Source organism: Crocodylus porosus, unplaced genomic scaffold (genome assembly GCF_001723895.1).
Source record: "Crocodylus porosus isolate Cpor-Errol unplaced genomic scaffold, CroPor_comp1, whole genome shotgun sequence".
NCBI classification, from domain to species: Eukaryota; Metazoa; Chordata; order Crocodylia; family Crocodylidae; genus Crocodylus; species Crocodylus porosus.
In genome coordinates, this window is record NW_017728950.1 from 742012 (window position 1) to 764180 (window position 22169).

At 44.4% G+C, this 22169-nt stretch overlaps 1 protein-coding gene and 1 long non-coding RNA gene across 2 annotated transcripts; one reads left to right on the forward strand and one right to left on the reverse strand.

The window, feature by feature from the left end:
- Window positions 1-1814: 1814 nt before the first annotated feature.
- Window positions 1815-6846, forward strand: LOC109323544. Its single transcript, XR_002104690.1, has 3 exons — window positions 1815-1825; window positions 5279-5282; window positions 6360-6846. It is a non-coding gene; the product is annotated as an uncharacterized LOC109323544 (long non-coding RNA).
- LOC109323543 (fructose-1,6-bisphosphatase 1) lies at window positions 4792-20839 on the reverse strand. Its single transcript, XM_019555178.1, has 7 exons — window positions 20617-20839; window positions 18162-18324; window positions 16895-16987; window positions 13768-13908; window positions 11066-11203; window positions 6853-6972; window positions 4792-5131 (listed from the first exon to the last, which is right to left on the reverse strand). Exons 1-7 carry the CDS (start codon window positions 20784-20786, stop codon window positions 4940-4942), a joined length of 1017 nt encoding a protein of 338 aa, XP_019410723.1. The 5' UTR covers window positions 20787-20839; the 3' UTR covers window positions 4792-4939.
- Window positions 20840-22169: the final 1330 nt, after the last annotated feature.

Here is a 22169-nt window from a genome sequence, read left to right on the forward strand (position 1 = left end):
CTAAAAAGGTAAAATAAAAATGTAATCTGTGAACTAATCTACTAAAATTAGGCAGCACTGTCCTTCATTCTGTAACCTTTATCTATTGCCAGTGGGTAATCTTAAAAATAGATATTGAGCAGCCAAGAACTCCTGATGTGGTTTTAATACAGGATGTAGCCAAGGAAATACTTCTAGCAGGTGTGGTATGCTTTTTGCCTGACATTTCATGTGCACCAGTCAATGCGGCCTGTTCTACTCCAGACTGAAAATATAAAAACCAGAGAGACGTTTCTAAGCTGTGTGTACCCTTTGCAGCTATGAGCTTTTATGGCCAGATCCAGAAAAGAATTTAGGTGCCTGAAACTTTGATATTGCAACATCTTACATTTCGGTGCCTGGCAGAGTACAATCCAGAACCTAGGGGGAGAGTTTGGATTTTTGAAATAGCTGGGATACAGAAAAAGAAGTGTTCAGCATGCAGCCACCTAGTCCTAGTCAAGAGGGGAAAGCTGAGAATAAGACTGTCTTTAATCCTATTCTGCTCTGGGGCTCGCTCATGGTTGCAGAGAAACACCTCTTAACTTAGGATCCACAGCCTGGAACTGAGCAGAATTGAGGTTTTGTGTGGGACAAGAGGGAAGAGGAGGAAAGTAAAGAGGGGGCATTACTGTAGTCTCAGGTTAGCATACTTGGCTGGGAGGGGAGAGCGGAGTTTCAGTTCCTGCTCCCAGAATTGATTATGTATTTTATCCAGTTGAGTATCCTAAGCATAAAGCCTCTTTGCTCTTTGGCTTTAAGCCAAATAATAGGGCTGTGTGAAACACCAGTGTTTTGTTTCGACATCTATTTTGCTGTTTCAAAGGGATAGTGCTTCATTTCATCATTTCGTTTAGTTTCAAAGCACTGTCTCATTTCATTTTGTTGAAACTGTTTTGCTGTTTCGACATTTTGCCCATAGGTTACAATGGGGAATCATGAAAATGCCTAAAGCTTTGTCATTTCTTGCCTGATTTGGATGGAAGTTGCAGGGATGGTAGCATGAAGGGCATGAAGCCTGCCAAGTTTCAAGGTTTCTGGGAAACTGAACCTCAAACTCTCCAAAGCAAAACTGACACTTGCCAGGAGCAGCAGCCTCTTCTCATCCGGCGGCCCACAATCCCGGGAGGGCTGTGCTGAACTCCTCCCAGGGATGCAGGCCCCCAGATCTGTGCACTGGATGAGAGGAGGCTGCCACTGCCACCTGGAACTAGCGCTGGGCACAGTCCCCATCCAACAGCAGAGAAGATTGCCGCTGCCACCGCCGCCGCCGCCTGGGACTCCTGTCATCTGGCATGCAGATCCAGGGGCTTGCACTCCCGGGAAGAGTCCGGCACAGCCTGGCTGCCCTCTTGGGGGTGGGGGCTCCCAGATCTGTGTCCCAGATGAGGAGACTGCCTCTCCCACCTGGGACTGGTGCTGGGCACGGGCTGCGCCCAGCACCGGAGAAGATTGCTGCTGCTGCCTGTCCCAGGCGGCAGCGGCAGCCCAGGCAGCAGCAGCAATCTCTTCCAGGATAGGCACTGGGCACAGCCCCCATCCAGTGCCGGGAAAGATTGCTGCTGCCACCGGTCCCAAGTGGCAGTGGCAGCCTCTTCTCATCCGGCGTGCAGATCTGGGGGCTTGCACCCCCGGGAGGAATCCCGCAGAGCCCCGCAGCCCTCCTGGGGGTGTAGGCCCCTGGACCTAGTCACTAGATGATAGGAGGCTGCTGCTGCCAGTGACGACACCAAGTAATCCCAGCTTCGAAACTGAAAACATTTCAAAACTTTGAAAACATTTTAAGTGCCCTTGTTTCATTTCAGCGGTGTTTCAGAGCCTTTTGTTTCACTTCTATTTCGCTGTTTCAAGCTTGAAAACACGTCAAAACAGCTTCGAAATGAAACGCCCAGTGAAATTTCACACAGCCCTACCAAATAACTCCTTCCTAAGCAATGACAGATCTCTTAACAGATAGTGTGGAGAGTATCCATACCCAGCAAAGCTTACAGTGAAGTGTATATAGGGCATTCTCCCGAGAGAAAGGACATGGGGTGGTTCTTTAATCCTGGGAGGCAGAGTATGGATTTCCATTTCCTACATCTTAGATGCATGTTCTAACCCTAGAGAACTGTTGTACAAAAGAGCGAGTCCTGGGTTTTGATCCCTGTTTCTTTCCATAGTTTACCAATAAGTGTTCTGTATAAAATATTGAGAGTCTTCAAGGAAAGAAACCAAAAGCTGCCCCCTGCCAGGTGACTGCTAGGTTATAGAATCCAGCTCTTTAATCTTGAATTCTCTTCTGCATAGTGACTCCACCCTTCCTGTGGCACCTCTGGATGCCCATACCAAGAACAGCCTATAACCAGCAGATAGAGCACTCTCTAGGAACATGTGGGTTTGAATTCCCTGATTGGAGAGGAAGGAATTGAACTTGGTTATCCCATTTCCTGGGTGAGTGCTTTGTGTATTAGGTTGAAAAGGTGGACACAATACCCACTTTGTCTTCCAGGAAGTGTCAGCTGCCACTGTATTTTGTAAGGAGCTTCGTCTTGATGCATACGTTATATATATACTTGAGAGTGCCTACCAGATCAGGCTCTTTAGAGGAATGCTTAGTTTCTGGATCCCAACTAAGCTTTGCCCCAAGGCTGAGCTGTTTAACCCTGTCAAGACAGGGGCATGGGGAATATCAAAGTCAAGCAAGGTGCTTGTAGAATTTAAGCATCTTTTCTTCATAATTAGGCAGCAGCTGGGCAAAGGTTTTTAGGATCAGTTTTGGATCTAAATTCTACTTAGATTCTTATTGAATCTGGTCTCATAATTGATTGTACCATTAATAATATAAGAAGGTTCCCACAGCATTAAGTTGCTTCTTCAACCGAAACTCAAGTATCTTCACAAACTCTTCTTCATCTATTTATTCTGGAAAGGATATCATTAGCTCCCTCCAAAAACCATCTTGGGTCAATATTTTTTCTGTGTGCTAAGAAGTGATTGAATTCAAGCTATTTCAGACAAGGAGTAAGGATAAGAAAACAAGGCCCAGAATCTTGAGCCGTCATAGAGAATGCCCTCTTGCCAATAGTACCCTCCCCATTTTTTCTAAATGACTAGGAGTACAGAGAACCAATCCCTATAGTAGGCTAATCTCTGGCCATTGAGGTCTTTATAGGTCATAACACCTCTACCCAGAGATGCACTGCCAGTGGAGATTGAGTAGTACAGGTGTCACCTGCTCCCAGTGACATTCTGTGGATAAACTTCTCAAATGGCAAAGTGGTATGTGCTTTTGTGATAGAATGGATGTGTTAATGGACTTCTTGCTGCTTAGTTACTCATTCTTCCCTATGCACCAGCTGTAATGTTACACTTCTAAAATAAAATTAGGAACATTTAATGGGAGCTGAACTTGCTAGCAATATGGAAGTCCTAGTGGTTTCACAATGCAGAAACCTGCTTTCTGATACAGCCAGAAGGCAAATCACAGCATAACAACACTGTGCCAGCCACACACACTTCTGATCTAATTCCAGAACCATTTTAGAGGTCTCATAATAGAACCAAAACCTCTTAATAACCAGCGATAACTACCAGATAATTAAGACTACTATAATTGCAATCTAGATGTTTCATACATGTTAGCTCCTAGTCAGAGCAAGCCTAGGCTGAACAACAAACAGAAACATATGCATCCTGGAGTACATGTTTGGGAATTGTCTAGGTTAGCAGTTACAGGCATTCATTTTTACTGTTAAGAATATTTCTACTGCTAGAAATAGTTCTAGGAGAGGGATTAATATAGGCAGTCAGCCTGCAACTTCCCCCTCACTCCTGCTCCACCTAGCTACCTGAAACTGGGGTGGACCTCATCTGGGGAAAAGTGTGGGCAAAGCCCTTCGCCTGCTCCTAAGACCAGGGACTCTAGTCAGAGGAGCAGGGAGCAGCTCCTTGGCAGGAGTAATAGCACTTAACGCCTGGGGGCGCAGAAACTGGGATAGGGATGGCTTCCCTGGACCAGTCCCTGTCCCTGCCACCCCAATGAGTGGCAGGAGCAGCAAGGGGAAGCCAAAGGGAACCAGCAAAGTCTCCCCACCCCTTTCTCAAATCAGACTGCCTGGTTGAGGAAGAGCCAGGAAGCATAGCTGCTGCTGCTTCCCTCCCCTCCTCGACTGGAACATTGAGAAGACCCCAGCTCCTTCCCCAAACTGGGCAGTTCTGAATACTCAGCAAGCAGTGGTTGTTGCTCACCTCCTCTTCCAAAGCAAACAAAGAGAAGAGCCTTTAAGTGTTCACACTTGTGAGACAAACTCTCTCATTGGAAAGATTTTCTAGGTTAAAACCTGGAAGATCAGCTTCCAGAAAGGGCATTTTCCCTCCCAGGAGAAATTCAGTGAACACTTGTACATTTCTCATTTCTACTGCAACACCAGTAATTCTCTCAGCAGAAATGTAATGCCTATGCATGGCCACAGTCCTTGCCAGAGGACCAAAGACTGGTCTGGACAAGGTCCAACTGGGATATTCTTATTGCACTCTACTCTCTGTAGAATTAAATATTTCAGGTGAGTAGGGGAACAATGATTTCTCTGTCATTGGAAAGAAAGTGGTGTCTGCAATTGGCCACTTAACAACTTGTATAAATTATAGTGGAATTTGTGTAGTTGTACATGGTGAAACAGAGAAAAACATATTATTCTCCTGACGTTGCTTTTAATGCCACACTGAAGATTGAATTTTGGTTACACAATACAAAATTTGTTTCTTTTTCTTTCTTTCTTTTTTTTTTTTTCAAAACAAGACTTATGGAAATATGGTTTTTTTGCTTTGCTGCAACAGAAGTTTGACAATTCACAGTCAGTAGTATTGCACAGGGTAATCTATGGTTCAGTTGTAAGGCTTTTCTTCCAATTTGTATTTTAGCTGCATCAAGGCTAAATTTTCACTTAGTTGAGTGCTTCTTGACTATGTCAATGTATTCCTGCACATCATCAGGCGATCCCAGGACAATAGGTAGTCTCTGGTGGATATCCTCAGGCACTACATCCAGCACTGCCTGATTCCCTGTTGTTGCCATTCCCCCAGCCTTCTCAATTACAAAAGCCATAGGGTTACATTCATAGAGGAGTCTCAGCTGGAAGATGAAAACCAGAATTACAGTGGTCAGCACAATAAACTCAATGTATTATTGAATATGGTACTAAAATACATCAGCAATAAATACTTCACTGTGAAGGACAGGGGTGGCACAAGGCAGTACAGGGCCCCGAGCTGTACAGAGAAGGGTTCACCTTAAGCTCACCCAGTTGCAATACAATTAGGGTTTACTGCAGCTCTCCGACAAAGAGTAGGGGCTTAAAACTGAACTGAATCTTGAACCAGTTACCCCAAAAGGTATACCAAAACCTATATTTGGCCCCATTTTTCCGTACATAGTCCATACGAGCACTTTGTTGTCTTGTCCACTTGGCTGTTAATAGTTGAAACACCTGAAAGAATGCTTCAAAACTGAGTATTTGGGAGTGAACAATATTAGCATTCAAGATTTTGTTACTCTTCATAGGGTTAACACAGCAACAGGCCATTTAGCTTGTGTGGAAGGAGAAAGGAAAAAAAAAAGGCCCTGACTGTAATATTATGTTTGTGTAATGGATAACTGTATCTTATCTACAAGCTGAAGCAATGATTTACCTGACACTTTTTCAAAACAGATTAAAGGTCTTAGCTGGTTAAACAGTTCTCCTCTCATGCTGGGCTAGGGGCCGGAACTATGCACAACTTTCTAGATGGTAGTATTCCTGCTGGGTTTAAGATGCAGGTGTTTACTCCCTTGGAAGTATTTATCTCACCGAGAAAGGTACCTTTAGGCTTTATGTGCTAACTACTGGTTTCTCAATGCAATACAGACAGTTTTCTTTGCTGTAGATGGTACTATATGGCTAGGGATATGCACAAGCATGGTGAATGAGAGGCTGTATGACAGCTGATCATCTGAAATGCTCTCATTGACACAGACTTTGGAATGCTCTCCACAGTCTGGGCACAGTAGAGAAGGGGGAAGCAATGAATTGGAAAGGAGGAGTGGAAAGGGGGTACAATTTGCTTACTCCAAGTGTTACAAATTAGAACTTGGTTAACCTTCAGGACTTGCTTAAAGCTATTCACACCAGCCAGGGAGGAAGGCTATTTGAATAGTCCCTTGAAAACTAGTGTGTCCACAATCACAGCCTCATGGGGTGCAATTCTAATCAAAGACATTTCTTATTGTCAGAGCTTGAAAACCCATTTGCTTGCAGAGGTCTGGGGAGGGCAGGGTGGATGAGTTCACTGGGCCTCAAAAGGCAATAACTTGTTCCTACGAGGGGGTGGGGGGGAGAAAGCAAAGCAAAAAGCAGGCCTCTAAAGATGAGAGGTAGAATGGCTAGAGACATGGGACATGAACAAGATGGCAGGAGAACAAGGGAGAGTTGGTGGAAGCCAGAGTTCCTTTAAGGTGCAAAAAATTGCGACCTGGAAAGCCCAGGGTCTCTGGTCCACACAGGATCAGTGGAGAAGGGTTGGCTGGTAGCAAAATAACCTTAGAAATGCCTGTGAAGGGGGGCAGAATTGAACAGTTTGCCGAGAAAGGACTCATTTCCCACTGAACAAATCTTGTGCATTTGAAGTGCTCAAAAAGGAAAGATTTCTAAATCCTGCAATACAAGAAGCTATGCCAAAAACTACATTCTTGCCACGTGTAACTCCAGGTCTTTTGTGGTCACCACCAGATTTTTAGAAGCAGGCTGTTAAGTTGCAAGTGAAAGTGTTTTTAAAGAAAATACTGATACGCTTTAAGATAGATTATTTTAATTTTACCTTTCCCTTGGGGCTTTTGGAGTTAGCTGGATATAAGAAGATTCCTCCATACACCAGAGTACGATGTACATCAGCCACCATAGAACCTATATACCTCGCACTGTATGGAGAAGTGCCATCCTGCATAAAGACATTTAATTAAATCTTGTTAAATTTTTTACTGGTAATAATACTCAATTCCTATATTACATTTCCCATTGGTAACAATCAACATAATTGACAAAGACAGTTTAATTATTGTACCCATTTTACACCAAAGGAAAACTGAAGCAAAGGCAGAGTGACTTATCTAAGGTCACACAACAAGTTAGTGGCAAAGCCAGAAATAAAATGAGACTCCCAGTTCCTATTCCAATGCCTTGACCACTGAGCTGTACTATGACCCTAGTATAAGGGCCTTGTTACACTTTACACTGAGCTGCACAAATCTTGATCTGTGTTAGTATTAATCCGAGTTTGGAGCAGTCGCATTTTAGGCCAGGAGGGGCCTGAAGGGCTGAAAGGTAAGAATCTGCCCTCCCTCCCATTCTAGGCTTGTCCTCCGGGGCTCTGGTCTGCCCCTCACTGCCCCTGGGGCCCTATTTGTGGCTGCCCATGTTGTCTGTCCCAGGGGAGCAGGCAAAGAAGAGTTAACCATGGTAGTGGTGATGGCAGTGGCTGGGCAGGCAGATTAACCCTTTCCTGCCCACTACCCCAGCAGAGACAGCGCAGGTAGCCACAAGAAAGCAGAAGGGATGTGGGGATGGGAGTGAGAAGGGATATGGGGTGTGGGTGGGGGAAGGCAGCGAGGGCCCAATCCAGGCCAGCTGAGGAGGGGGAGCGGGTGGGGTGTCTACACCTTAGTGTAACAGGAGCTGGTAACAGATCAGAGATAATCCTGCCCTGGAGTACATAGTGAGTAGGGCTGTGCAAAGCTTCAGTCCCCGATTTTGATTTGGCCTGATTCGATGGCCAAATCTCTGAACTAAATCGGAGGACCCCTGAATCTCTCTGAATTCAATCGGAACCCTCTGAATCAATTTGGAGGGATTTGGCGATTCAGACATAGGCACACCTTTAAATATTTTTTTTCTATGTACCTTTAAGTAGCAGGTGGCTCGTGAATGTTGTGATGCTGGGGTGCATGAACTGTCCCACAGAAGCATGGGGGGCTCCCCAGTGCACTCGGCAGGAGACCCAGAAGTGGACCAGAAGCACATCCAGGCCACTTCCGGGTCTGCTGGAGAGTGCATGGGGGGCTCCCTGCACCCCTCCAGCTCAGCAACTGGTGCCTCCTGTCTGGGGGTGCACCTGGAGTCCCCCTGCAGCTGGAGGGGGCGGGGAAGAGAGGGCCCTCCGCACACTTCCCGGTGGACCTAGGGGTGGACTGGAAGTAGTTCCAGTTCACTTCTAGGATAGCCACCAAGCACGTGGGGGGGCTCCCCCGCACTCCTGTGGGATGCTCCATCTGTCCCAGTATTGCAGCATTCACGAGTCGCACCTGGTACCTTGAGGTTTGTACAAAAAACATTTAAAGCTGTGTCTATGTCCGAATCGCTGATTCTCCAAATCAGCACCGAATCTTCAGATTCTGATTCAGCCAAATCAACTGGGGACAGTGATCTGAATCAACAGATTGAATCACTGTCCCCGATTTGGGCCAGATACAAATCAAATAGGGCCCATTTCACATACCCCTAACAGTGAGTGCTGAAAGTAGTTTCAGATCTCAGAACAACAGTAGTCTCCCTATGCCTGAAGAAGGGCACTTATGCCCGAAAGCTTGCAAAGAACTTTGTTCCTACTATGCAGTTGGCTTAATAAAAAGGTATCACATCTACCCAAAGAACCTTGCCTTCCAGGGATACAGGTAGTTTTAAGTGTTGATGTGCAGACAGTCCAGGTATTAAGAGCTCCAGGAGCCACCCAAAATTCCTACTGTGCAACAAGGCCTTTAAAAAACTAAGGCTGCCCTCTGGCTGTGGAGCAGAGACCGTCCTTACTCCTCTCCATCCAACTGTGGAAGTTCTCTTCAGGTTATTAATTTTTCTGGTTATAGAAAGTTAGAATATTACTGTTTAACATATCTTGTATTCTCCTTTTTACTCCTAACAACTTTACTGTTTAAATCTCCAAATAAATACCACCCTTGGTGCTCTTCATTTTTCTACGTATATGAGCCCTGCCTTTGTAGCCTGAGTCTGAAAGATCATCAGCATATAAAAATGATTAACTTTAAAAACAAGCTTTCAGGTTTATTTGTAGAACAGGAAAAAAAATATTTTAGAAGTCCATCTAATCATCTATTTTTGTGGGGGTGAGGGAGGTAGAAAAGTAGGGGAAATAGAATTGAGTTTCTAATCGCTTTCTTTTGGCAGAATTGTCACTAGAAGCCTGTGTCTGGTTTCATTCAGTCAGAACTATTGCTACTCTGGGAGAAAATTAATATGCGAATGTTACAGACTGACAAGTTGCAATAAATATACTAACCCTAGTGACAGTGATTTCAATGATGCTGCTGCTCTGGTCAGGGTGCTTTGTAAGCTAGGAGTAATGTACATGAGAGGCTTGGGGTGGGCTAATTAACACTGTTGAGCATTGGTGCTAATTATCCCACCGGCAGCTGTACTGCCTCAGGTTTAGGAGGCAGCCTGCCTGGAGCAGAGCAGTGTGCTCCAGGTAGAGAAGACCAAAGCTGGGGACAGTAAGTTTACCACATAGACACAGCACCAGTTTTTCCTTAGGCTTCTTGGTCTTAACTCTTAACTTGAAGACATTTTAGTAAATTGCATAAAGAGGAGACATGAAACTCCAAGGGCAGCAGTTCAAACTGAATGTGGTAGAGAGAAAATGAGGAAGATTTTGTTGGTATTTCTGCCTCCGTTTTTTGGATATGCACCAACTATGATATGAAAGGCTTTGTAAGTGTACTCAGCACAGAGGGATCAAGCACCATGAGAATGGAGATGATATTTCTTACTTTCTGGTCTTCTTGGTCAGAGGGTGGTAGGGGCAATATAGGGAAGTTTTTACTGATATCATACTTATATGGATGCATTTTCAGCCTGCATAGCTATCAAGTGTGCACCAATATCATGTAATGGCAAAGTTTCACCAAAAAGGTATTTGCCTGACTTATGTTATATATTGTATAGTTAAAAGCCACCTATTGAGCTATTCCCTCATAGCTGTGCTGTCAGTAAGGGAAGAGGATTTATTTAACCAATTGCTGCATAAAATATTGCTGCATAAAATACTGCTACTGAAAAAGCAGCACACCTTTAAGTCTTGTATTGTCTTTGGTCTTATTTTAAGCTAATACACATCTATAACTCTAAGCATGTATTTTAATTTCTTCAGGGATGTAGGCAATAGCCATGTTGGTCTAAGGACATAATCAGATTCACCCAAAGAACCTTGTCTGCCTATCTTTTGTTAGACCAACTTAAAGAGTTGGAAACAAATTTCCAACTGTGTCAGCAGCTATAAGAACACACCATGTACCTGAGTCTACTGATGCACTTCACACTTGGAAGTTTGCCAGTGTAACTGTTCCAGGCTTGTCCCCAGTGTCCATTCTCTGGTCTAGAGACTAAGGGCTCTATAACGGGGATAAGCCTATAAGCCTTAAATAGCCTTGCTTGTGAGCTTCTGGCTCTGCACTGCACCTGGACTTTAGGGTGAGTGAAGTAGGCTCAAGCCTGCAGGATGCTAAGAAATCGGATAGTTTTTAAAGCAGGCCTTGGAATTTTAGCGAAATTGAAATGGAATGAAACTGAAGTCTTAAGTCTACCAACATTTCAAGTATATGAGAAAGGAAAACAAACTCCAACTTTGTAAAAGCAAAAGTTAGTGCAAATATGTTGCCTCTATACTCCACAAAGTGATTGAGAAGCCTTTGAATAATAAAACCCAGGAGTGGTTTGGATACTCTCTGCTGATTTGTATGTTATTAGGGATCCGCTTTGTCTGGCTTCTCTTCCCTTGTCCTTTCCCAACATCTGTGAAGTGAGCTGCGTTCAAAAAGGCTTATACTCCCAATCTTATTTAGTTAGTCTATAGGGCACATACCTACTCTGCCTTCTGTCTAATCTTAGACAAACATGGTCAACCACCTTTCTTCTCTTAGAAGAGCACTCCATACCCAGAACAGTAACTGAATGCAAAGTTTGATATTTTTTTTTAAGTGCGCATTTGCTTTTCATAGAGAGAGCTTCACAAATTTCTTATTTACCTCGGGGAATTTCTTCTTTTTGATATACTCGGTGACTGCAGGATCAAAATATTTAGCATACCCCTCGTTGAGACTGTAGATATTTCCCTTCTTTTTGATTTTCACATCCTTGTCAACCAAAATGAATTCTCCAATTGCCTAAAGATAAGAATTTAATAACTTTTAAAGCATGTTTGTATTTACAAGAGTAAAGACAAGTCACTGGTAAGCATGTCTTAGTGAAAACCTACTACAGATTCCATTTCCTTTTAATGATTCAGTGAAAGGGCAATCTGTTTGCACCCCCAAAATTCTGTGCAGAAAGGTTTGTTCAGCATAGGCCCACTCAGTTCTGTCTCCTTTTTTAAACTGATGATAAAATACAACTGTAAGTAATTCTGGGGACTGAGATTGCTAGAGGCCACTGAATAAATATAAATTGGCAATAAGTTTTCAATCCCTACCAGCTAGGATCACACTGAAGCCAAAAAACAGGACATGACAGGATCTCTTTGCTGTACCCCAGGGCTGTCCAACTGGCCAAAGGAGTTAAACTGCACCCTCTGGGCTACCACCCAGTGGCTGCTGCTTCTTTACCCCCTCAAACCTCTCCCCTCTGTGCCAGCTGCAGAAGCAGCTGGGAGCTCTGATCTCCCTTTCCTCAGCTTCCCCTTCCCTGGCCTAGGGGGCAATGCAATGCAGTATGGGGCAGCCCACAGTACTGGGGGAAGGAAGGCATGCATTATATGGTCCTGAGGGGCCATGACCTCCACTGGTGCAGCCCCCAGCTGCTTAGAAGTTGGACAGCTCTGTTGTAGTTGGCTTGAGTGGCTGTTTGTCTCTGCTGTAGTAAGCTTCCATATTTTCTTTAGAAAAAAGGACACACACAGCTAGCAGAAGAGTCCTAATATCTAAATATAAACAAACGGTGATGATGCATGCAGATATCCAAGTCATTACTAAGCTTAACATCAAGCTTGACTTCCTTGAAGCCAAATGACCATGGCAACTTCCAAAATATACTGTAAGTGGCTGTACCATCCAATTTGCACTACTATGTCTTTAATTTAAACTGAGTCACTTCAGCCAGATGCACTGTTTTGTTAAATGTGCCTTCTATGTCAAAAGTCACATGGTCAAGAGCTTTTCAGACGTCAAACACATACACATACACACATATCCTACTTACTCTTTTAAAGATCAAGGTGTCACCTGAAAGTGTGAAAGAGGGTTAAAATATTGCTGCTGCTCCACTTCCAAGTATTTGTATTGTAGGACTCTGGTGTTGATGATGATGACAAGGTTAACTAGTTTAAAGTTATGCAGGGCTGTTCAGCTTCTTAGTGGCTGGGAGCCAAAGGCCCGCTGCAGGCTGCAGCAGTGGGGGGCTATAGGGGGGCAAGCCAAGGGCCCCCCAGGCCACATGAGAGCCCCCCAGTACCCACTGCATTGTGCACTCTTGCTCTCTCCCCCTCGCATGTGTTCCTAGGCTCACCTTCAGCTCCCTGGGGCATGCTGCGCTGCACCGCGCTGCCCTGCCCTCTGGAATAGGGGCAGGCAGTGAAATCTAGAGCAAGCGGTGGAGGAGGAGGAGGTCTGGAGAATCCAGTCTGTTGCAGAAAACAGTGAGGGGAGTAACTGCTGGGGAAGAGGCCTGGAGCTGCAACTTAACCCCTTATGGGCTGCAGACCACCAGCTGGACAGCCTTGAAGTCATGTATTAAACTCAAAAGGCACAGTTTATAGCCTTATGGGGAATTCTGAATTGCAAGAGAGATTACTCTAAATATGAGTACCCCCACTCCAAACTCAGGAAAACCAGACCCAGAGCTGGAACGAACTCAGCCTCCAGACTGTTTTGAGGGCTAGCAGGAAGGGAAGTGGGAAGAAGCTGTGAGATGAGAACCTTTTTGCTCTGTGGAAGAAGGTGGAGCTTTGCTCCCTGATAAGCTCCATGTACTACTGAAAGAGACCCCAGGGGGACTGTGGTGGAGCCTGGTTTGAGTGCAGCTCAGAGAAGGATCAACTTCCCTACTGAAGAGACCCCAGCAAAGAATCTGACTGCAGCAAAGCAGGGCCTGAGTTTCATTTAAAAAAGCTACAGAAGTTAATACAGTCAGTGTGACTGTGGAGCAGTAAGAGTCTTTGTGCTATCTAGGACAGTTGAGACCTTGCATAAGGTGAAGTCTCACCCTGAAGGGTCCTTGTGAGACTACCAGAGTTGAGGTTTGAAGTTGAAAGGGGTAACTTTATCAGATTTCTGTGCTGGGTTACAGCTTGCTGTTTGGATGCTTGTGTGTGTAAATAATTCAAACTTTTTGTACCCTCCAGTTAAACTGAGAGACTCCTGGGGAAACCAAGTCAGCCACACACCTACACCTCCTTGCAAAAGGGATTACATGTATATCAGCTCAGACAGCACGTGCATATTTGTATTACCAACTTGAAGATCCTCATTTCAGGAGGCCACTGAGTAACACCTACTTTTTCTTCAGTAGAAGTGAAGAATACCAAAAGCCTTTGGAGACCTACCTATACCTATCAAAAGTAGACTACATAATTCTCATTAAGCATCTCTGGAGATCAGAGTTAGTGTTGAAGCAGCTCCCTATATTGATACCTTTGGGGACATCTCTTTCTCGTAAAAACGTAATTTTGATATCCCTTTCAAAAAAGCCATAACAAACAATTTAAGCCATTCATGCCAGCTATAGGATTTCTTACCGGATCAAGCATAAAACAGTTGACACCAGAAGCAGTAGCCAACACCAACATTGTGGCACTCCCATAAACAGCATAGCCAGCTGCCACAATGTTACGCCCCGACTGCAAAGCATCTTTCTCAGAAGGTTCATCAGTGGATGTCTGTAGTAGGAGAGATGGATGTCAATTCTTTTTAAAATTTGCAAGTGAAATTATTTACATGACACATCTATTTTATACGCTTAATTCCTTCATTATTCTGCAGTAACAGAGCTTCACAGAACGTTAAATTATAAGATAATGTTGTACGCTTTGGGACCACTAGTCTTTAGGCAGCACATGCTGAACTGGCAGAAGGGCAGCAACTGCATATTTACTTGAATCCAAGACAACCCTAAATTCAAGCAGACCAGCCAATAATTAAATTGTATTCATGGAAAATTTAAACATTTGTTATAGATTCTCTACATGGAAAACTAATTATTGGGGAATCATCTTTAAGTAATCCCTCCCACTGCTGAAGGGAGGCAGATAGTATGGGGAGCTCAGTTTGCCCCTTCCTTGTGTTTGCCCTCCTGCTACTTCTGCCCCTTTCCTACTCCACCCCTACCCTTCCAACCTCTGTTCCTCCCTGCCCTTCACCCCTCTAGCCTCTGCTTGTCCTCACCCCCACCCCTCAGGTCTCTGCTCCGTGCCATACCAGTTCTAGCTTAGGGCACTGAGCATGGCCCCAGCCAAGCCCCCATAGCAGCAGTGTGCTGCTATGAGGCCAGGCTGGAGCTGTGCTCAGTGCCCCAGGCTGCAGTGTGCATGGAGTCTGCCAATCCAAAGCAAAGGTAAGGGGAGGAGGGAAATAAGCAGGCAGGGAGCAGAGGCTGCATGGAGGTAGGGTGGAGATGTGGGGATGCAAAGGTGGCAGGGTTGGGGGGCAGCAGGCAGAAGCTGTAGTTGGTCCTGACCCAGGGTAGAGGCTGGACCCGGAGCCACAGCAGCCTCCTGTTCTACCCTCCTTCCCCCCCATACTTGATTCTAAGATGAGGGGCTTTTTTCCTCCCATTTGAAATGGGAGAAGGGGCAGGGGGACTTAATCTTAGAACTGAGTAAATACAGTAGCAACGATGACTCATGGCTTAGTTCAACTAGGTGAGAAATCCTTCCTTAAATCAAGTTTTCTTAGAAATAAAAATAATGGTTAGGGTGCTGGTGCCACTGCTTATCATGCCCACTGGTATTATCTCATTGTTTCTTGCTGCTACGTAGACTGTCTCGATCTGTTTTTGCTCTTGCAAACATGCCTCAAGACATTATGATGCCTCTTCCTCTGTAGCTATGTCAACAGATACCCATAGTGGCAATGCAGCATATGCCAACAAGAGGATTTTTTCTGCTTATCCAGCTACACTGTGCCCTGAACCATATAACCTAAGCCAGGGGGTCAAAGATCTGTCCTGCAGAGCCGTTTCATCAGGCTCACAAGGCTCCTGGAGAGGTCGGGAATTCAGGGATAGGGCAAGCTGAGTTGGGGCCCATCATCAAATTCCTGGCTATGGGGTCGTGCCAGGGAAATGCCAGTGGTGGTGGATGAGCAGCAGCTGCATTAGCCTCTTGCCACTGCTGCATACCCCAGAAGGGTCTGGATCAGGAGGAATAAGGGATTAGTTGTTTCATACCCCTGACCTAAGGCAACAAAAGCACCTGTCTCTTGCAAGAGGTTTTGTCAATAACCCCTACTACAGGGATTGTGTTGATTAGGGGCTTTGATTCCCTGCTTCCATCCATTGTGACTATATCACCAGAACTTTGACATGGACCCAGCTTTAGACTATTAGCTCCTTGAAGCTGGGACTCTCTCTCTTTGTACAAAGCATTGTGCAAACACAAAATAAAGTATAAAAGTGCCAAGTCAAAGCTTGGATGGAATGCAGGAAGCAGGAAAAGGGCACAGGAACTGTGAGTGCAACTTGATGCAGAAATCAGAGGCCAAATTTAAAAAGCAGAGCGGAACATTTGTCACTGTTTGCAACTGACAAAATATTCTTTTGCTTCATTTGAAGCAAGTTACTTTTAGGTGTATACAAATGTGGGACAAGATGCTTAAAACAGGTGTGCCTTATCTGAATTTGTCAACCATTTCCAAGTTTGAGACCTGTTAATCCTGTATTTCAAGCTCATCCAAACAAGGGGTTTAACTCTTATAATGAATTAGGCCATTATATTTACATGCTGTGCTATGGTCCAAATTCAGTTCCATATTTGAAGCCTATCCTCAACCTTGGCAGACCTTATACAAGATGTAGGAAATAATCAGTTTCATGGGGAAAAGCATCAAACTTGTGTTCCACATCAGTGACTCTCAACCTTTTCAGAGTCAGGGCCCCCTTCCACCACTTTTTTTTTTTTAATGTGGTAGCAGACCCATTTGAGAACAACTATTGTAGCTGCCTCAGTGCTTCACAATGAGGTTCTGCTGCCCCCAGGTAAAACTGCCCCAATCCCGGCTACAGTCAGCCTGGGAAGGTCTGAGGTGCACGTGCTGATCCTGCTGCATTATGGTTCTCTTATCAGCCTAAAGCAGGCAGAAGCTACCTCATGCTGTGTAATCCTTCCCAGTCTGGCTCCCTATGCTTCTCTCAGAAAGAGGTGTGCCTGTGGAACTATGCTGCATGCCTCTGTTCCCAGAAGGAGGGATAGTCCACAGAAGCTGTTCCAGCCAAGTCAGCTCCATCCCTTTTAAGCTGATCAGAGGGCAGTTTTACCTGGTTGCAGCAGCACCTACATAGCAGCACCCCTTTTGAGGGGCTTGCAGCACCCCACTTGAAATCCACAGGTTTATCTTGTCCCAATAGGACCTCATACTTACTCATATAAACTTCACACCTCCTATCCACAGCCAATCAAATATCCGTTAGTATTGCACATATGTAGGTTACCTTTTAAGCAAGTACTACATATCGCCAACAAAGGTACTTATTACCTATATATGTAACAGTAGGCTATGTCTAAACTAATCCTGAAATCCTCCCTCATAAAATGTTTAATTGGATTTTACAGTTTTCAGATGCAACTTTATTCCACCCAGGGCTGGTTAAGGGTAAAGAATGAATAGGTGTTTTTTTGTGTGTCATAACATGATAGCATTACATGTTACCTTTCTGTAGATGGAAAAGATAGTCCCAATGGAAACAAGGCAGTCAATGTTAGAAGAGCCATCTAGAGGATCCATGCAGACTATATATTTGCCCTGGAAAATACAAGTAGAGAGGAACTTAATATGTCATAGTTAAACCTATTTTAAAAGCTTTTCTTGTGAAGAGTAACATCTAACTCTGGAATATTGTACATTCCACTTTAACACAATATTGAAATCTGGCAATTTTTTAAAATGCAGTTCTCGCTGCCAATTTTTGGCTTTATAATACTATTATTCCTTTTTCCCCATTTTTTTTCCATATAAAAAAGGAATACTGCCAATACAAGAAAAACAGCAAAACTTACTATAAATAAATTCTTCTAAATGTCCACAGTGAACAAAGAATGTCCTTTTTTTACTTACTGTAACATTAAAGAGTTATTTGCAGTAATAGTTGGTTTGTTTGTTTGAAGCTGTTTATATCCTTTTAAACTGTATCTCCACAGGAACTGATTTAAGCATGGAAATGTTACAAAGGCAGTAAAATAAACTACAATTATAGAGACAGTAATTGTGCTTTAGGGAAAAGTACATTAGCTTAGATTCAGCATAAAAATATTTAACTACGATGAACTTTGTTTATTTAAGGGGTTATAACAATGCATCTCAACAGCCTTCTGCCTACAAAAGGTAGTCCAGAGTTTTTATTTTTGTCAAGCAGCAGAATAATACTAGTAGAAAGCTAATTTTGGTATCTCTACAATTCAGTGACTTAGGAAATATTTCATGCAAAGAATAGGCTAAGATTTTGCTAAGTTCTATGAGCTTCAGGGAGAGTTTGTCTGAGTAAGGACATCAGGATTTTATTTACCGTGAAGCATCACTTAAATGATCTACTAAAGCAGCTACGGCAGAGTCAAGTGACTGAGAGCTAAGTAGGATGAAAGAATGTGCATGCAAATTGTTCCAGAGATTGGAAAGGAAAGATGACAGAATTTAAGGCCCGAAATGGGAAAGAAAAAGTTGTTGGAAGAGAACTGTAAGAAGAAAGAAAATATCCAGAAACCAAGCAAGAGAGAAAAAAGACTCAGCTAAGAGAATTAAAGTCAACAGGAAGTGAAAGAGGTTGATTTTTGAGAGAGTTCATTCATATTTTCCCATATCCAGAAAAAGTCAGACATTTGGCCAAGTTCCTCCAAAATCTTTAGATCAGGTTTTATCTGTACACATTTAAAGGAAAAGTTAACTTGAAATCAAGTTCTGAAAAGGTTTGCAAATTACTAACCCTTTTGTCAGGTTCTACTATTATAGCATTTTTGTTTTCTTCCGATACAATAACACATGTGCTGAAGGATGACTTGAGCATATTAATCACCAGGTCATTGGAAAGGATATCCAGCTTCTTTACTTGGTCTCCTGTCACATTGGTGGAACCAGCAATTCCATAGCTATAGCAATGAAAAAGATTGTTCCTCATCAGACAATCTATGGTCTGTTAATCATTTACACTTAACATGAAATAGCAAATACTTTGTGCCATGATTTTAAGGAAAGCCAAAGTGCTGAACAGATGGAAGTTGCTAGCTATGCATTTGGAATAAGACATTGTTTAAGTGCTAGATTCAGTTTTGACAATGGCCTCCCTCTTCTGTAGGTGCAGGGGGAATATTTCCCTCTTTCAGATCAACGGCTAGTTCTTTCAAAGTTGAGATCCTTTCTAGGAATTTAAGACAGGAAAGCTTGGTTTCTTCTTGAAATTAACATACTTTATGCTTCTGCATAAAGTACATTTTACAGCAGTTGTTTCAGAAGATATAGCAACCACGGTTCGCTAATGCTACTAATACTAACAAACACTACCCTATACTGACAGAAGCTTTTAGGGTCAATGAGTCTTCTGCTACTTGCTGTATGTGTCAAATTATTTAAATTTTTATTATATTTCTTATTAAGTATTGACACAGCTCATTACTACAGGCATTTTGAAAATGCTGATTAGCATAGCACCTGACCTACCAATAACATGCAAAATATTTGCAAGAATGATGTTGCAGAAAATCTGCTTCACCTTTTATTTACCCCTGCAAGAAAAAAAAGCACACTAATTTCCTGTTTTGCTGTCAGCATGAAGCATGTGTAGCATAAGCTCTGATTGGCTGATCTGTGGCCACACCCCTGTTCTCTTCTAGGTCTGGATCTGAAAGCCTTAGTCTTCTAAGATGCAAACCTTTTACAGTGCAATCAGGAAAAAGGTGTTTCATTGAATTTAATATTAAATGGTGCTAACATATTAAATTACAGACAGCAAGTGATCATTAAGCCAGATATTATCAATCTTGGTCTTCTAGCCCATCTACCCGATTTTCCAGTTCAAAGGTTGTGTATTCATTGAATCAAATTCAATTTAATGAAGACTCTGCCAACTGCAAGGATTTGGGTTATTTCACATCTTATCCACCAATAAACCACTGGGCCCTTTAAAAAGGAAGAGTCAAAACTCAACACTAGGAACCTTCAGCAAAGACTAGCTAAAGAGAAGAGGGAAATAGTAGCTACCTTCAGCAAAGACTAGAGAGAAGAGGAACAAAACTAGAAAACACCAAAATGGAGTCCGAGGATTTCCCAGCATTTGTTTCACCTGCCAAGCTAGTCTAAGATGTACGTGTTAATTATTTATGCCATTTATAGATCAGTCAAAACTTGCGTTAGGTTTTGTTTTTGTTTTTTTATAAAAGTAGTATTATAACAGGTGGTGTTGACTGGGCTTTTAAGATGAGGGGGACTTAGTTTTCTGTTCAGCTGTTTTATAAATTTCTATTGTTTTGCACTCTCTGATCTCATGTTCAGGTTGCTCCCACTGGCAGGCCTGGACAGGGAAGTACTAGGGTCAGGCAGGAGAGGATACATTTCCTAAGCACTGTCCAACAATGCCAATATTTGTAGGCCAATACTAGCTTGATCAACAGAACAGCAGCTCTCTTTGTACAGCAATTTCTTGGCCTTATTTAGAAGGTGGGGTAGGTCTGCACCTTCTAGACTAACTAAAGGAGGTAGGTAATATATCTATCCATCTACCTGTAGAAATCTATAATATACCTATCTACCTGTGTTTCTCTATGTAGATCTCTCATATATATATCTATATCTATCTATCTATCTATACAGAGATATAGCACAAGCTTTGCTGAGCTAAAGCTGTCTTCATAAGCTCTCTAACGTAGACACTATCTGTCTACAGGTAGCTGGGATGATCTAGTTGAGGACGGTTCTGCTTTGAGCTGCAGCTGAACTAGACAAATGGTTTCCAACCCTTTTTTTATACCAGGGCCCATCTGTGAACCTTGATGGCCAGTCCTGACCTCCTGCCCCCAGCCCCCCAGTGTAAGGGGAAGGGGGTAGGTGGGCGTAGGGCAGGGGAGCATGGGAGGCTCCAGGCAGCCTTTTCTCCCTTAAAGGAGAATCCATTTTTGAAGCCTGTTCATGACCTTTTCACATACTGTTGCCACCCACTTCTGGGTCCTGACCCCTGGGTTGAGAAACGCTGGACTAGAGGACCTCCTGCGGTCTCTCCCACCCCTCCACTGTCTGTGATGGGCAGACCTGGCACAAGGTCTCATCAGCTGCCCAGACCTCTGTGTCTCTCCACACAGGGGGAGGCAGATGCCACGGACGCCCCCCCCCCCGAGGGCAAAGCAGGCGGTTCCCGCGGCTGCTCGGTTCCAGCCCGGCCCCGCACTCACAGGCTGGCGATGCCGGCCTTGCGCACGGCGCTGGAGATGGCCTTGACGGCGGTGCAGAGCGAGTTGAGCAGCTGCGTGAACTCCCCCGTGCCCCGCGCGCGCCGCCCCTCCTCCATCACGAAGCGGGTCAGGGTTAGCACGTTCGTGTCGAAGGGCGCACGGTCCGTCATGGCGGCGGCGGTGGCGGCGGCGACAGGGACAGGGACGGGCGGCGGCCACACAGCCAGACCGAGTCGCCGCCGGCCCCGGAACTAGCCGCGGCCCCGGGGGAGGCGCCCGGCCCGGCCTATCGCGCGGCGGGGCGGGGCAGGGCAGGGAGCGCACGCCCCGCCCCGCTCCGCCTGCCTGTGGTTAGCCCAGTCCTTCCCTTGCCTCCCAGAGCAGCGCTGGTTCTCAGTGCCTGCCTCCCAGTTACCCGAGTCCCTCCACTTGCCTCCCAGAGCAGCCCCAGTTCTCACTGCCTGCCTCCCAGTTACTCGGCTCCCAGAGGCTGCCGTCTAGTTTTCCCAGTCCCTCATCCCCTGCTCAAGGTCAGCCCCCAAGAAAGAGCTGGACTATGGGGAAGGGTTTCCCTGCTAAACATTAGAAAGAAATCCACATGTGCTTTTTTGGAGAACCCCACAGGCACGCGCGTGGACAGGCAGGCCTGTTGGGAAGCAGCTGAGAGATGAACGTTTTTGTTCTGGTCCTGTTCACAGGAGCTCATTGCTACCCCTCCCCCTCTAGAAAAGGGCTAGTTAAGCATCACTGTCAGTAACAGAGGACTAGGAAAGGCAGATGAAATGCACTCTGTGGCATAGCTGGGGGGATCTCTTTGGTGGGACTACTTGGCTCTCCCAGGTTGCTTTCAATTTCAGCTAATATTTGTCCCCAACTGCATTAAAATAAACAACACATCTAACTGCGCAAAAGCATCCAGGCTCTGTTGTATCCTGGAGCAAACCTCACCAACTGCTTCCAGCTTCCTCTTTTTTTTTTTGGATCAAGCCTCTGAATTCAGGTGTAATTCTGTGATATGCAGAAAGACCAGTCAGGTCTGTCTGGAAGAAAAATAGTTCTACTATATCCTTATATGTTTGGCCCTCACTGTTAAATGTGATGGCTATAATGGGGAGAACAAGTACAGGTGCTTTTTCTGCACGAGCTTTTCTGAACTGTGACACGTTCCACTGAACAACTTCTGCAAAATCTGAGATCTGGTATATAGATTTTTATGGCTCTTGGTAAAGTCAAGCCCCAAATTATGCAATCTAAAAAGCAAACGTGTAAGACCCTTCTATCTTGCATGAAAAAAAATGGGGTCCTGATGCAACCTGGCCAAAGAACACTGAAAAACGCATGTTTAGTAACTGATTCTTCTGAACTTTATCTTCAGCTGCCCAGATTCTGTTGCCTAAATCAGGGCAACCAGCATGGATTCGTAGCAGGTAGATTATGCCTGACTAATCCGGTTTCTTTTTATGACCAGGTCACAAAATGCTAAAAAGCAGGAGTAGAGGTGGATGTCCTTTTCCTGGATTTTCAGAAGGCCTTCAATATGGTATCTCATTCCA